General features: G+C 36.9%; 1 protein-coding gene across 1 annotated transcript in view; it reads right to left on the bottom strand.

Annotated features, from left to right (window-relative positions):
• RNF169 (ring finger protein 169) overlaps positions 1 to 14,173 on the bottom strand; it is a gene marked incomplete at its 3' end in the record, with an annotated part of 75,740 nt that overhangs the window by 22,594 nt on the left and 38,973 nt on the right. The window contains exon 3 of the mRNA XM_084230146.1: positions 2,798 to 2,944. Within this exon, the coding sequence (XP_084086272.1) occupies positions 2,798 to 2,944 (147 nt within the window). The remainder of the gene's footprint in view (positions 1 to 2,797; positions 2,945 to 14,173) is intronic.

Here is a 14,173-nt window from a genome sequence, read left to right as displayed (position 1 = left end):
GTGGGAGTGCAGACTGATCCAACCACCATGGAAAGCTGTCTGGAGGTTCCTCAGTCTACTAAAAATGGAGCTGCCATATGACCCAGCAATTCCACTCCTAGGTATCTACCCAAAGGACACAAAAATATTGATTCAAAAGAACACCTGTACTCCTATGCTTTTTGCAGCACTATTTACAATAGGTAAAACCTGGAAACAACCCAAATGCCCAAAAATAGATGACTGGAACAAGAAGATGTGGTATATACACACAATGGAATACTGCTCAGCAATATAAAAAGATAAACTCATGCCATTTGCAGCAACGTGGATGGAGCTAGAAGAAATTATGCTCAGTGAATTAAGCCAAAAGGAAAAAGAAAAATATCGGATGGTTTCACTTATAGCAGGAATATAGGGGAACCAAATAAGACATCAGTGTAAAAAAATAATAATAGTGCAAAACACAACAAAGCAAAAATGGACAATTATAAATCAGAGACATCCTGCAGGGGAGGAGGCGGGAGAGGGATCAGAGGGAGGGAGGGAGGAGCACAGGGGACTGAGGTGATGGTGCACGGGTGCACTGGGGAAGGAAACTCTATGGGGACTACACCTGAGGGGGTGGGAGCAAGCAAATATTGTTCAAAAATGAACAACGATGTAAAAAATAAAAAAAAAATTAATAAAAAAAACTCATCATTTAAAATAAAATAAAATTAGGTTGATGTAACTGATTTCTATTTCATAGATGGTAGAGACAAAAAGAAAAAATTAGAACAATTTCCTACTCCTAGAGGAAAACTGGATCCAGTAGGGTCAAAACCAGCAAGTACTTGCTACAGGACCACAGTGGAGGGTAAGCTCTCTCTGTTAGATTGGTTTATCCTAAAAAGAAAAATCTGGGATTGTTTTGTCTGAGGTCCCCAGTGGATAGTAATACTGAGGTGAAAAGGCAGAGTTAGTCTTTAGAAAACATAGAACAGACACTGTAGTGGGGTTATTAGTCAGGAGATATTATATGCTATAGTCTATCATTATTTTATTCTTGATTTCTTAGCTAAATCATATCCCCTCCAGAAGCAGTCTTTTGCAGTTTGTAGTTGACATTGAACAGAGTACTAAGAATACCCAAGTATTTCATTTGTGTTACACAGAATCTTTTAGAAGATAAACTTCCTATAGCATAAGTGCTTAATAATTTTTAGTAATAACAATTACTATTATTATTATAACTGGAATCAAAAAGCTCCACATGCTTGTAACAGTCAGCAAATACCACTAATCAAGAAAGCTTGAAAAAGGTCATTTTTTTTTTAAGTTCAGGAAAAATACCTTTGCAAAGAGTATACAAAAAGCACAAAGAAGTAACCTGGCCAAAGCTGTACAATCTGTACAAAACTGGGACCTACAATACCTCAAAGGCAGACTTTTTCTGATCCAGAGATTTTTTTCTTATTCTGATATGATGCTTGCTTTTATACATGGTAAAGTTTTATTAATTTTAGCTAATTAGAAAGATAACCTGAAATACTAATAAGCTGATAAATCACAAAATAATTTAAGAGATGTGACTCTAAAAATATGCTAAGCACACACAGCAAGCAATAGAAGATGTCCAGTTCAATGATTTGGTAAAGAAAAACCCCTGAGGGCCTCCCCTGGTGGTGTAGTGGTTGAGTGCTGGGCTGTGAAGCTGCCCGCAGCCTCTGCAGCGCCAGTTCAATCCCCGGTTGCCCGGGAGGGTCACCACATGGCGCACAGACCTCTTCTGCCGCACCCACAGGTCCCCTCAGCAGTGTGCTTCGGTCCTTCTGCCTGTTCTGCTCCCCGCTCTGACTCTGGTGAATTCTCTCACCCTCCTGCGCTTCTGACTGTACCCAGTGCTTGTATAAATAAATAAAATCTTAAAAAAAAAAGAAAGAAAAACCCCTCAATTGTTTATTTGAATGTAATTGTTGGACACTCTGAAAGCACCTTCTTGCCTAAGTTAAATAAAGCACAACCTTTCCAGTAATTTGCTTGATAAGTAAGCAAAGGGGAAAAAAATTCAGGCAAGATTTAGCCCAATTAGAAATCTCACTAGGTTAAATTTAAATTAAGTATCTAGGGCCTCCCTGGTGGGACAAGGGGTTGAGCACCACACTATGAGGCAGTCCGCAGCCTCTGCAGCATGAGTTCGATCCCCGGCTGGCCAGGGAGCAACCCACATGGCCAGGCGGACCTCTCCTGTCTCGCCCGCTGCTCCCCTCAGCAGTGCATTTCAGTCCGTCTGCCTGTTCTGTTTCCCACTCTGTCTCTGGTGAATCCTCTCATCCTCCTGCATCTCTGCTCTGTGCCCCAGTTCCTGTATGCATAAATAAATAAATCTTTGAAGGGAAAAAAATTAATTAATTAATTAAATATCTAATCCAATGTTGAGGACCCACCTTATATCTAGCGCTGTGCTGCTTATAGCATTATAAAGAATAACGGAAAGCAAAATACAAGATTTATGGAAATCTAATTGAGGCTGTAATAAAACATGTCAAAATAAGAGTACATAAAATACTGTATGTTATAAGCAGTATACATAATAGGTTTCTCCTCTCATCTTCCCCCCACTGTTCCCTTAATCTTTCCGCACAGATCTCCTCTTCCCAGTCATGAATGATTTTCTCCATCTTTCATCTGGATGTAAGTTCTTCCCTAGTCTTAAGCTGCATAGTCACTGACTGTTACTGTTCTCATAGTTTACAGACATAGGTTTTCCAGATTCCCTTCCCCAGAACTAATTGCTGACTGAGGGAAATGTTCATCAAAAAGGAGATCTACTTACATGCTCCAGGTTTGTTTTCAGTATTAACGGCTCATCTCTCTTTTTCTGTTCATCCATTTTCCTTTTCCCTGTTTCTGTGTCCTCTGGTAACAACTTGTGGGTGTGATCTTCAGAGGTTTTCTCCTCTTGTAACTTTTCTTCTCTCAGCTAAAAAGATACAAATCACACCAAAATGGTAGAGTTTCAGGCAACTAAAGATGTAAAAATAACTTTCACTCAGTAGTCTATCCGAACAAACATCACATAGTAGTTCCGAGACTGCTTTTCTTACTGGATATATAGCTCTCTTGACTTTTAAGTAAATCTGCTTCTACTTGGTTCTTGACAAACATATGCTTTGTGACTTAAGATTTAACTGCTTTGCATTCTTAAGCAATATGAAACTAAAAAAGCTAAAATAATACACATAACCAATGTTTATTCATTTAACCAAAGAGGCTGAACCTAAAACTTTCCTTATTCCTATAAATTGACTTTAATTGCACTGGACCAGGAGAACAGCAGAGATGAAGGTCACTGAGAGGCTAGGCTAATAAGCAAGACAAGTAGTTAGGCATAGTGGCAAGAAAGAAATGACTTCTTATTGTTGCAATATCCTACAATTTGTACTACTATCGTGGTTCAGAGGCTGGGTTAAGCTAAGTAGACTCACAAAGAAATTGAAGGTAGAGACATATCCTCTTCATTTTGGGGAGGTGGTTTGGCATGAAAATAAGATGGTCTAGAACCAAGAACCTGGATTATGCCTCTTACTTACTGGGGATATAATCTTGGGCAAACATCCTAAGCTCACCTACAAAATAGGGATAATGCTATTTATTTTGAAGATATTGTTGTAAGAAGTAAATAATATACTACACAATGTACTTAATATGTCTTGCTTTGGACCTGTAGCACATTAAGAGTTCCCTTTCCTAGGATACTAGAGTAGCAATACTTGATGGGGGTATATTACTTCAATTAAAAATAAATAAATTTAAATAAATGAAAAGAAGAGAAAAAAGTTCCCTTTCCTTATCTCTATTATTTTTTAACTACCAAGGGTTTTAATAAAATTTAGATGACATATGCATATCAAAGTAATTACAAGTTACTAATATTTTTAACCACAGCTGCAAAAATAAAAAGCTAAAGAACATACTAATTGTCCTTATTAATTGTTAAAAAAAAACAAGAACAGCAGTAACAACTTAATTTCTATAGGTCTGATTCCTACAAAAATGAAGTCGTCTATAACACACACTGTGTCTAATTCAAGGGTTTATGAATATGTAAAGAACACCATAAACAATGCTATGCCAGAAGGAGATTCAAATGAAATAACGTACTCCCAATTCTGCTCAATTCAAACAAAAACATAAGACAAAGAAAAGTAAATTCAAAATCAGGGAGAAAGCAAATCTGAAGTCAGTGCTAATGGCACATATGAAAGATCAATGCCGGGCCTCCCCGGTGGCGCAGTTGTTGAGCGCTGGGTTGCGAAGCTGCCCGCGGCCTCTGCGGCGCCAGTTCGATCCCTGGCTGCTCCCCGGCCACTGGAGGAGGGTCCCACATGGCATGCAGACCTCTCCTGCCGCCCGCTGCTCCCCTCAGCGGTGTACTTCGGTCCTTCTGCCTGCTCTGCTCCCTGCTCTGGCTCTGGTGAATTCTCTCACCCTCCCATACTTCTGACTGTACCCAGTGCATGTATAAACAAAAACAAAACAACAAATAAATAAATAAATAAAACATGCTTCTAAAAAAAAAAAAAGATCAATGCCTTTTGAAGATCTTAGATGAGAAATTCTTGTTCAACAACTTGATTGCAGAACACAAAAAGGGGCATTTTATTTTTAAAGGTTAGAGAGGCAGAGTGGCACAAAAGAGAACAGGTTTTAGTATCATAATAATTGCTATCATTTACTGAACACCATGTGTCATGTGTTAAATATTTACATATATTATCTCACTTGAGAAAGATAAAGCTTAAGAGTGAGGTAATGTGTTCAAATTTATATAGTCATAGGATCTGGAGTTGAAATTCAAATCTAGGTTTATCTCGGTGGGTCTGACCAAAGAATGATTTTGCCTCCCAGGATACATTTAGCAATGTCTGGAGATACTTTTAGTTATTACAGCTAAGTAAGTGGGGTATATGTGCTGCTGGCACCTAGTGGGTAAAGACCAGGGATTGCTACTAAAAATCTTAATGCACAGAATAGCCCCATACGATATATACATAAACATGTTATTTTAGAAAAAGTAAATATCAAATTTTCTGTTTTACATATTTTAGTGTTATTCTCTTTAATGTTTACTGGTACTTATACACTAAGCCCCTTGGCTTCTCTAGTGCTTTTGAATGTATCCCTTCTGCCACGAAATGCTTATTGCTGTTCTTGATTTTTGACAATGGATTAGTGTTGCTAGCAAAACAAACTTTTCAGTGCATATTAAAATGCACTGCTAACAGTTTAAAATGCACTGCTAACATTTAAAAATTCTGCTAACAGAATTTTGCAAAGCTAAAAAATTATAAAATTTTAAAAGCTACATATATCCATTTAAATCTTGATGCTTTACCTATACTGGGTTCTGTAGAAGCCTTTTCTTTCTTTCTTTCTTTTGGGTCCCTTTTGGCCATTATTTATAACAACCTGAGAATTTGGACTCTAGGAGCTCTTATACTCACAGAAAGTATCACATAAACTTGAATAAGAAATATTGGGCCTCCCCAGTGGTGCAGCGGTTGAGCGCTGGGCTACAAAGCTGCCCGCAGCCTCTGCAGCACCGGTTTGATCCCCAGCCCCAGGTGAGGGTCTCACATGGTGCACAGATCTCTCCTGCCGCCCGTTGCTCCCCTCAGCAGTGTACTTGATCAGTCTGCCTGTTCTGCTCCCCACTCTGGCTCTGGTGAATTCTTTCACCCTCCCGTGCCTGATTGTACCCAGTGCTTGTATGAATAAATACATAAATAAATAAATCTTTAAAAAAAAAAAAAAGAAATATCAGCAGCTGCTGTTCATTGAACTCTTCAATGTTCCAGGCACTGAGTTTTTGAAGTTTATCTTATTTTTAATCTTTAAGGGATCTGTCTTTATCAATCACTACCATTTTATAGAACAATAATTAACAGGGGTTATTTTCCAAATTCATAGAGACTGGATATTTTAAAAATATTTTTAAATGTATTTATTTATACATATTTTTGCATCATTATTCATTTTTGTATAGTATTTGCTTTCTCCTCTCAGGTGTAGTCCCTATAAAAGTCCCACTACCAATTCACCTGTGTACCATCGCCACAGTCCCTCGTGCTCTTCCCTCACCTTTTTGATCCCTCTCCTTCCCCCTCCCCTGCAGAATGTCTCTGATTTATAATTGCCTGTTAATATTTTTTATTATTTTTTTCTGATCCCTTATTTAGTTCCCCTATATTCCTCCTATAAATGAAACCATCTGATATTTTTCTTTTTCCTTCTGACTTATTTCACTGAGCATAATCCCTTCCAGCTCCATCCAAGTTAAGTGAATGGCATGAGTTTATCTTTTTTTTTTTTAAGATTTATTTATTTATTTATACAAGCACTGGGTACAATCAGAGGCGCGGGAGGGTGAGAGAATTCACCAGAGCCAGAGCGGAGAGTAGAATAAGCAGAGTGACAAAGTACACTGCTGAGGGGAGCAGCGGGCGGCAGGAGAGATCTGCGCGCCATGTGGGACCCTCGTCCAGCCGTCAGGGATCGAACCAGCACTGCAGAGGCTGTGGGCAGCTTTGCAACCCAGCACTCAACCGCTGCGCCACCAGGGAGGCCCATTAGTTTATCTTTTTTGATTGCTGAATAGTATTCCATTCTGTGTATATACCACATCTTCTTGCTCTAGTCGCCAATTTTTGGGCATTTGGGTTGTTTCCATATCTTACCTATTGTAAACAGTGCTGCAATAAACATAGGGTTGCAAGTATCCTTTTGAATTAATGTTTTTGTGTTCTTTAGGTAGATTACTACTGGGTCATATGGTAGTACCATTTTTAGTATTTTGAGGAACCTTCACACAGTTTTCTATATTGGTTGAACTAGTGTAGGAGAGTTCCTTTTTCTCCACATCCTCACCAATATTTGTTATTGCTAGTTTTTTTTTTTTTTAATCTGTGCCATTCTCACTGGTGTAAGGTGGTATCTCGTTGTAGTTTTGATTTGTATTTTCCTGATTATAAGTTATGTTGAACATTTTTTCATATATTGTTGGCCATTTGCCATTTCCTTTTTGGAGAAGTGTCTTTTTAGCTCGTCTGTCCATTTTTTGACTGGATTGTTTTCTTTGTTTTTGTTGAGTCGTGGAACAGAAACAGACACACAGGCGAATGGAATCAAATAGAAAATGCAGAAATAAAGCCACACATATATGGACAACTAATCTTTGACAAAGAAGCAAAGAATATGCAATGGAACAAGGATAGTTTGTTCAATAAATGGTGCTGGGAAAACTGGGCCACCACATGAAAAAGAATGAAACTAGACTACTACCTCATTCCATGCACAAAAACCAACTCAACATGGATGAAAGAATTGAATATAAGACCTGAAACCATAAAACATATAGAAGAAAATACAGGCAAAACACTACATGACATATATCTCAGTAACATCTTTAAAGATTCACCCCCCAAAGCAAAGAAAGTAAAGACAAAGATAAACACCTGGGATTACACCTGAAAACACCTGAAAAGCTTCTATACAGCAAAAGAGACATTAACCAAAACAGAAAGACACTCCACTGACTGGGAGAAAATTTTTGCACTCCATATGACTGATAAGGGACTGATAACAACAATCTATAAAGAGCTTGGATTTTTTTTGTAAGAGTTATTTATTTATTTATTTATTTATTTATTTATTTATTTATGCATGCAAGCACTGGGTACAGTCAGAAGCGTGGGAGGGTGAGAGAATTCACCAGAGACATAGCAGGGAACAGAACAGGCAGACTGATGAAATACACTGCTGAGGGGAACAGCGGGTGCGGCAGGAAAGGTCTGTCATGCCATGTGGGACCCTCACCGTCCGCTGGGGATTGAACCGTCGCTGCAGAGACTGCAGGCAGCTTCGCAGCCCAGCAGTCAACCGCTGCGCCACTAGGAGAGGCCCCAAGAGCTTGGATTTTAAAGCAAACCAACGGCTTCATATATCAGGGTCTCTCAACCTCAGCATTACTAACATCTTTAGGTTAGATAATTCTTTGTTATGGGGAGCTGAGAAATCTAAAATGGCTTATGCATTTATTAGAGAGCAGAAATTAAAATCAGAACAGCATAACAAGGAAAGACAAAGAGCCAATAAAAGTGGTACAATCAGCTCAATAGTCAGTGACAGAGGACAATAGGAGAAACTGTGAAATGTACCTCAAAACTGTCAGTCTGAAGTGGGAAAAAAGAAAATCATATGTCTATTGACTTTCACCTTCCACTGTACATTGGCTTGTACAATTTGAGGAAGCCTCATGTAGACACTGCAGTACTGACAACAGAGAAGCCCTCGAAATGCAAGAGACAGGCAGTAGGAACCTGAACATGGAGCTCGCAGGTTAAAGCAAAGGAAAACTGTCTACTATTATACATGGAATGATTTTTATTGCCCCCATTTTCAGATGTTAATACTGACTTCTGTATATTAATCTCATTCTCAGTCATACCACCAAGAATATCATGAAATTTTATCCTAAAAATGTTTATTTTGCCCTGATTTTAAAATTTTACTTTTAAAAATAATTTTTTTAAAAATGAAAGCACCATATGCCAATAAATTATACAAAACAAGGATATCCATGTAACTATCACTCAGGTGAAAAAATGGCATATACCAGAACCCCTTATATATACCCTCACCCTAAAGTAACCATGATCCAGCTTCTTAACACCAAAAAAATCATTTTACCTATTTCTAAATTTCATATAAGTGGAATTTTTTTAAAGATTTATTTTTATTTATGTATGCATGCAAGAACTGGAGTGTAAGTCAGAGGTGCAGTGGGGTGAGAGGATTTACCAAAGACAGAGTGGGGAGCAGAACAGGCAAATCTACTGAAATACACTGCTGAGGGGAACAGCGGGGCAAACAGGAGAGGTCTGCTGCCCCATGTGGGTTAGCAACCTGTCCAGGGATTGAACCCCTGCGCCACCAGGGAGGCCCTACTAGTGGAATTTTATGGGTATTGAGTCTGTCTTCCTTCAGTCAACATTCTATTTGTGAGATTCATCTACATAGTAGATATACAGTATTTTTTTCCTTCTCTTGTTTTATGGTTTGTATTGTTCGGTTAAAAACAACCAATTCATTGCTAATGAATATGAGTAGTTCCTAATTTTTGGATATTTACAAATAAACTGCTATGAACATTCTTGCATATCTCCCGATACACATTGTGTTCTGTGGGGCATAGTCTAGAAAGGAAACTGTTTAGTCATAAGATAATATATGGGTATGCCACCATAATTTTCTACACTTGCACCCACCTTCCCATGCCCGTGTAGCAGAATAAAAACTGCTCTCAGTCTTATTAACACAATAGACTATTTGTCCATTTTGGCAATTCTACTGAGTATTATATATTAGTAGTGAAATATGACTTCAATATGCATTTCTCTGATGGCTGATAATGTAGAACAGCTTTATGTACACTTATTGACTAATTGGGAATCCTCTTTCATGAAATATCTATAAATATTGTTATCCCTTCTTTTAGTTATTCAGGTTTTTTTCTCTTGCAATTGGTAGAAATTATTTATATTGTTTCTAATTCAAATGAACAATTGCAGCAATAGAGGGGAGTTACTTTGCTATAATAGAATTCCAAGTTTTAAAGAATAACAGGATATGACACCTAAAAGCATGAACAAAAAATTAAAAATGCGTAAGTGGGACTATATCAAACTAAAAAGCTTCTGCACAGCAGAAAAAAAAAAAAGAAAAAACCACCAACTCATCAACAAAGTGAAAAGACAACCTATAAATGGGATAAGAATATATGCAAACCATGTATCTAATAAGGGTTTAGTCCAAAATATATACTCAATAGCAAAAAAAATAAATAAGTAAAAAGCAAAAATGGATAAAGGACTTGAACAGATATTTTCCAAAGATATACAGGAAGGCTTACAGGTACATGGAAAGATATTCCACATTACTAGTCATTAGGGAGATACAAATTAAAACTACAATAAGATATCACCTCATGCCTATTAGTCCATCATCAAAAAAATAAAAGATAAGAAATGCTGGCATATATGTACAGAAAAGGGAACCTGTGTGTACCATTGGTGGGACAGTAAACTGGTATAGTCACTATGGAAAACAGTATAGAGGATTCTCATAAAAACTATAAATAGAACGACCATATGATCCACCAATTCCAACTCTGGGACTATATCCAATGGAAATGAAAAAACACTAACTTGAAAAGATATCTGTGCCCTCAGGTTCACTGCAGCATTGTTTATAATAGCCAAGATATGGAAATGGAAACAAACTACGTGTTTATTGATAGTTGAATGGATAAAAAAAGTCATGATACACATACACAATGGAAAATTTAGTCATAAAAAAGGGGGAAATGCTACCATTTGGGAGAACAAGGATAGATCTTGAAGGCATTGTGTTGAGTAAGTCAGACACAGAAAGACAAATACTCTATGATGTCACTTACAGGTGGACTCTTAAAAAACATACAAACAAAATTCATAGAAAAAGACATCAGAATTGTCCTCACCAGAGATGGAAGGGGATGGGGGATGGAAACTGAGTAAGGTATTCAAAAAGAATAAACTTCCAATTATAAGATAAGTAGTGCTAGAGACGCAATACAACATGATAACTACATGATCTACAAGGAAAGTTGTTATGTAAGTAAATCCTAATAAGTATCATCATAAGGAGAAATTTCTTTCCTTTTTTCTCTTCTTTTTATAGCATCTATAGAAGGTGGATGTTCGCTGAACTTATTATGGTAATCACTTCACAATATATGTAAATCAAACCATCATTTGTATGCCTTAAACTTATGCAATGATGTATGTCAATTACTTCTCAATAAAACTAGTAAAAAACAATTCTTATATATGGATTATTATGAAACCAAGCATTATTTAACAACAACCCTATAAACACAGTACTATGGTGCCCATTTTATATACACCAGGAAAGTAAGACATGGAGAAATTAGCTAGCCTCCCCAAATACACATGCAGACCCAGGATCTGAACTCAGACATTTACCTCTTACTCACTATAATACACTGCTTTTCTTCCTAAGGTAAAATATCCGCATAAGCTATATTGTGCTTTGTCAAATTCCTGATTTTTTTTTTAAAGTTTGAGATAAACAAAAAATGTGATTTAGATATAAGCAGTAAATTAAACTCTAACTCTCATTTGAATCTAGAAAAATATAACCAAGCTTGTCATTTCAGTGAAAACAGATTACTTGTTAATTTTTCAATGAAACCATATGACTTGTAAATTTTTATACCAGTTTAGCTAGAAATTAAAATTTTTTTTAAATTATTGTGTGGGTTGTGCCTCCCTGGTTAAGTCTCAGTGTTCTCACTACTATGGCCTGAGTTCGATCACCCGCCAGGGAGCAGCAGACCTCTCCTGTCTCTCCCGCTGCTCCCCTTAACAGAGTATTTCAGTAAAACCACCTGTTCTGCTCCCCCACTCTGTTTCTGGTGAGTCATCTCATGCCCCATACCTCTGGCCCACTCATCAATTCTTCTATGCAAAAATAAATAAAAATTTTTAAAAATATCTTTTGGAATTTTTTTAACATATATTTTTAACATTTATTTCTGAATCTTGAATGGCTTGGACTTTATCAGAACTACTGATACACATATAATATTTTCAATGATATTTTCTGTTATTTATATAACCATTAAAATTACTGGTATGGATTTAAATTTATTGGTATGAAAGGCTTCAAATGATATGCAAAGTAAGTAAAAATGGCATGGTATAAATGTAGTATGATCCCAAATCTATTTTTGTAGTAAGTCTTCAGCTTAAATTTATAGTAAAAATTTCAATGTCATTACTAGGTGATAAGATTAATGGTAATTTCCCTTTTGTTGTTTAAATCTTTTTATTACCTGATTTTTTTTATAATTGACAGAATTTTACCATTCTGCCTACTCTTATAAGCAGGAGTCTCACTAATCAGATATTTCAACAAAATATTTTATTTTGCACTAAAGACAGAAAAGTGCCATTGTTTCTAGAAAAGTCCCTAGTTTGACTTTCAAGTAGCATTGAAATTACTGAAATTTTTAAACTATTCTTTAAAACATAAAAACTATATAGTAATAATCATGTTATAGTAGTAACTACTGATCTTCCCCTTTAGTGAAGGAAAGAAAGGAGAGATAGCATTTGCTGAAATAACCTGAATAACCTGCTATTCTAATTAAATTTGATCATGCTTTTGAATTTCCCAAATGTGCTATTTTCTTTGAATAGTACATCATTTGACATTATTTTTCCTGATCTGGGTAGATGCAAATAGCAGGAGGGGAAAAAACATGTTTAACATCTTTAGATTTCGAGCATCCTATAAGCTCATTGTTTTTCTCTCATGCATTCAAAATTAAAATTTACTCTTTTGAGAGCTTTTCCTTCTTGGTTACCTGTTCACAAAGACATACTATGAGATTTTGTATCAATTTTCTGATTATAGAAAGAGGTACATCTGCACATACCAAACACAGTTCTTTCCAAAATGATTACATAATAAAATTTCAGAGGAAAGAAGGAGAAGCAAATAAGAGCAAAAAAAAAAACCTCTAGAAACATTACAATACATCTAGCCATATCATGTGCCATCTGTATATCCTTATACAAGTCATCTCTCTCTAAAGAAGGGGCTTTGAGAACAGATGGTCAACAATTCAGTTCTATCAACATTTGAGACAACCAATGTGAAAGATATTGTATTAGATGTGATAGTGTAACAGGGTGGTCCCCAGGAAAGAGGGAGGTTCCCTGCCCCACCCAAGGGAGGGTGGAGCTGAGCAGGAAGAGGAGAAGCAGAAGAGACTGAGGAAGGAAGCAGGATGGAGCCAGGAGACCTGGAGGAGGCGCATGGAGCCTAGAGACACGTAAAGAAACTGCGCTTGTCTTGTGGTCGTGGACTGGGTGACACAGATGTGGGTGAGACCCGTGGGGAGGTGACCATGGCAACTTTTATCTTGATGTTGATTTTGCTCTTTTCCTTCCGGGCTTGTCTGGTTGTTTGTGACCCTTTTCTATGGGTCCCCACTGGAAGATGCTTTAGACTTGTGGCAGGCCTTGGGGCCTTGCTCTGGGCCAATCCCATTTGGATGGACTTTTACCCACGAGGGGACGGGTCACTTTGGGTGCTTGATTTAGAAACTAGATTCTTTGCCTTTCCTGTATTGTTTCCTAGATTTATTAAAGTTCCTTTTCATTAAAGTCTCCTATGTTTTGTGTTGATGCGGCGGATGGCAGAACCCATTTAGAATAGGCAGGTTTGCGGGGCTTGGGCTGCCCCTCTCCCTGTCCTATAACAATAGTTTATAAAGAGACTAAACAAACAAATACATCGTGAAAGATACTACAATCTAATAGGAAATAATTTTTTTAGACAAGCAACCAACCTTCTACTTCTGCAGTGTATTTTATACTTTCCGGTTTAAAAAGGGGGCTGGGGGCAGTTTAACATTCAGCTCATGATATACTGCATTGTCAAATAGATTTAAGCAAAATGTTCAAGTTTGAATAAAGTACATTATATGTTACAGTTCATGACAGAGAGATAATAAATGGGATTTTTAGAGAGATAATTTCAAAGAGAATTAGGTCCTAAAAGTTTACTTACCTTTAATAAAATTCCTTCACAAAAGTTAATGACTGCCTTAAAGGGTCATTATTCACTACAGTAACCAATTGACCATATCTGATTACCCTGTTCTCAGCCTAAGGATGAGGAACTACATGTTTACTACTTGAATAATTCAGTCTGCAATGGGAGGAAAATAATACTCAAAAATGAACTAGTGGGGAAGGAGAAAAAAGAAAATGGGTAAGTCAGTAAACCAATTCAGAGAAAGTCTAAACCACTCATGTGACCCACAGAATTATCAAAAGTACTTCATTTTTTCCCTACTACAGAAACTAGGGAAATAAGCAGTTTAGAAGCAAAGGTTGTTTTCTCCTCTACCTCCAACCTTTCAGCGTTCAGTGATTCAAAGACAAACAGGAGCATACTGGATTATGTGTTTCCTGACTCTAACATTAAAGAACTATTATTTAATCATGTGCTCAAAGTTAAGCACCCAACCAAACATAAAAGCAACAGAAACAATGCTATAAATAAGCTTAACCCA

The sequence above is a fragment of the Talpa europaea genome, assembly GCF_964194135.1.
Source record: "Talpa europaea genome assembly, chromosome: 1".
NCBI classification, from domain to species: domain Eukaryota; kingdom Metazoa; phylum Chordata; class Mammalia; order Eulipotyphla; family Talpidae; genus Talpa; species Talpa europaea.
The sequence above is the reverse complement of the archived record's forward strand: the minus strand, read 5'-3'. Positions and strand labels throughout refer to the sequence as shown.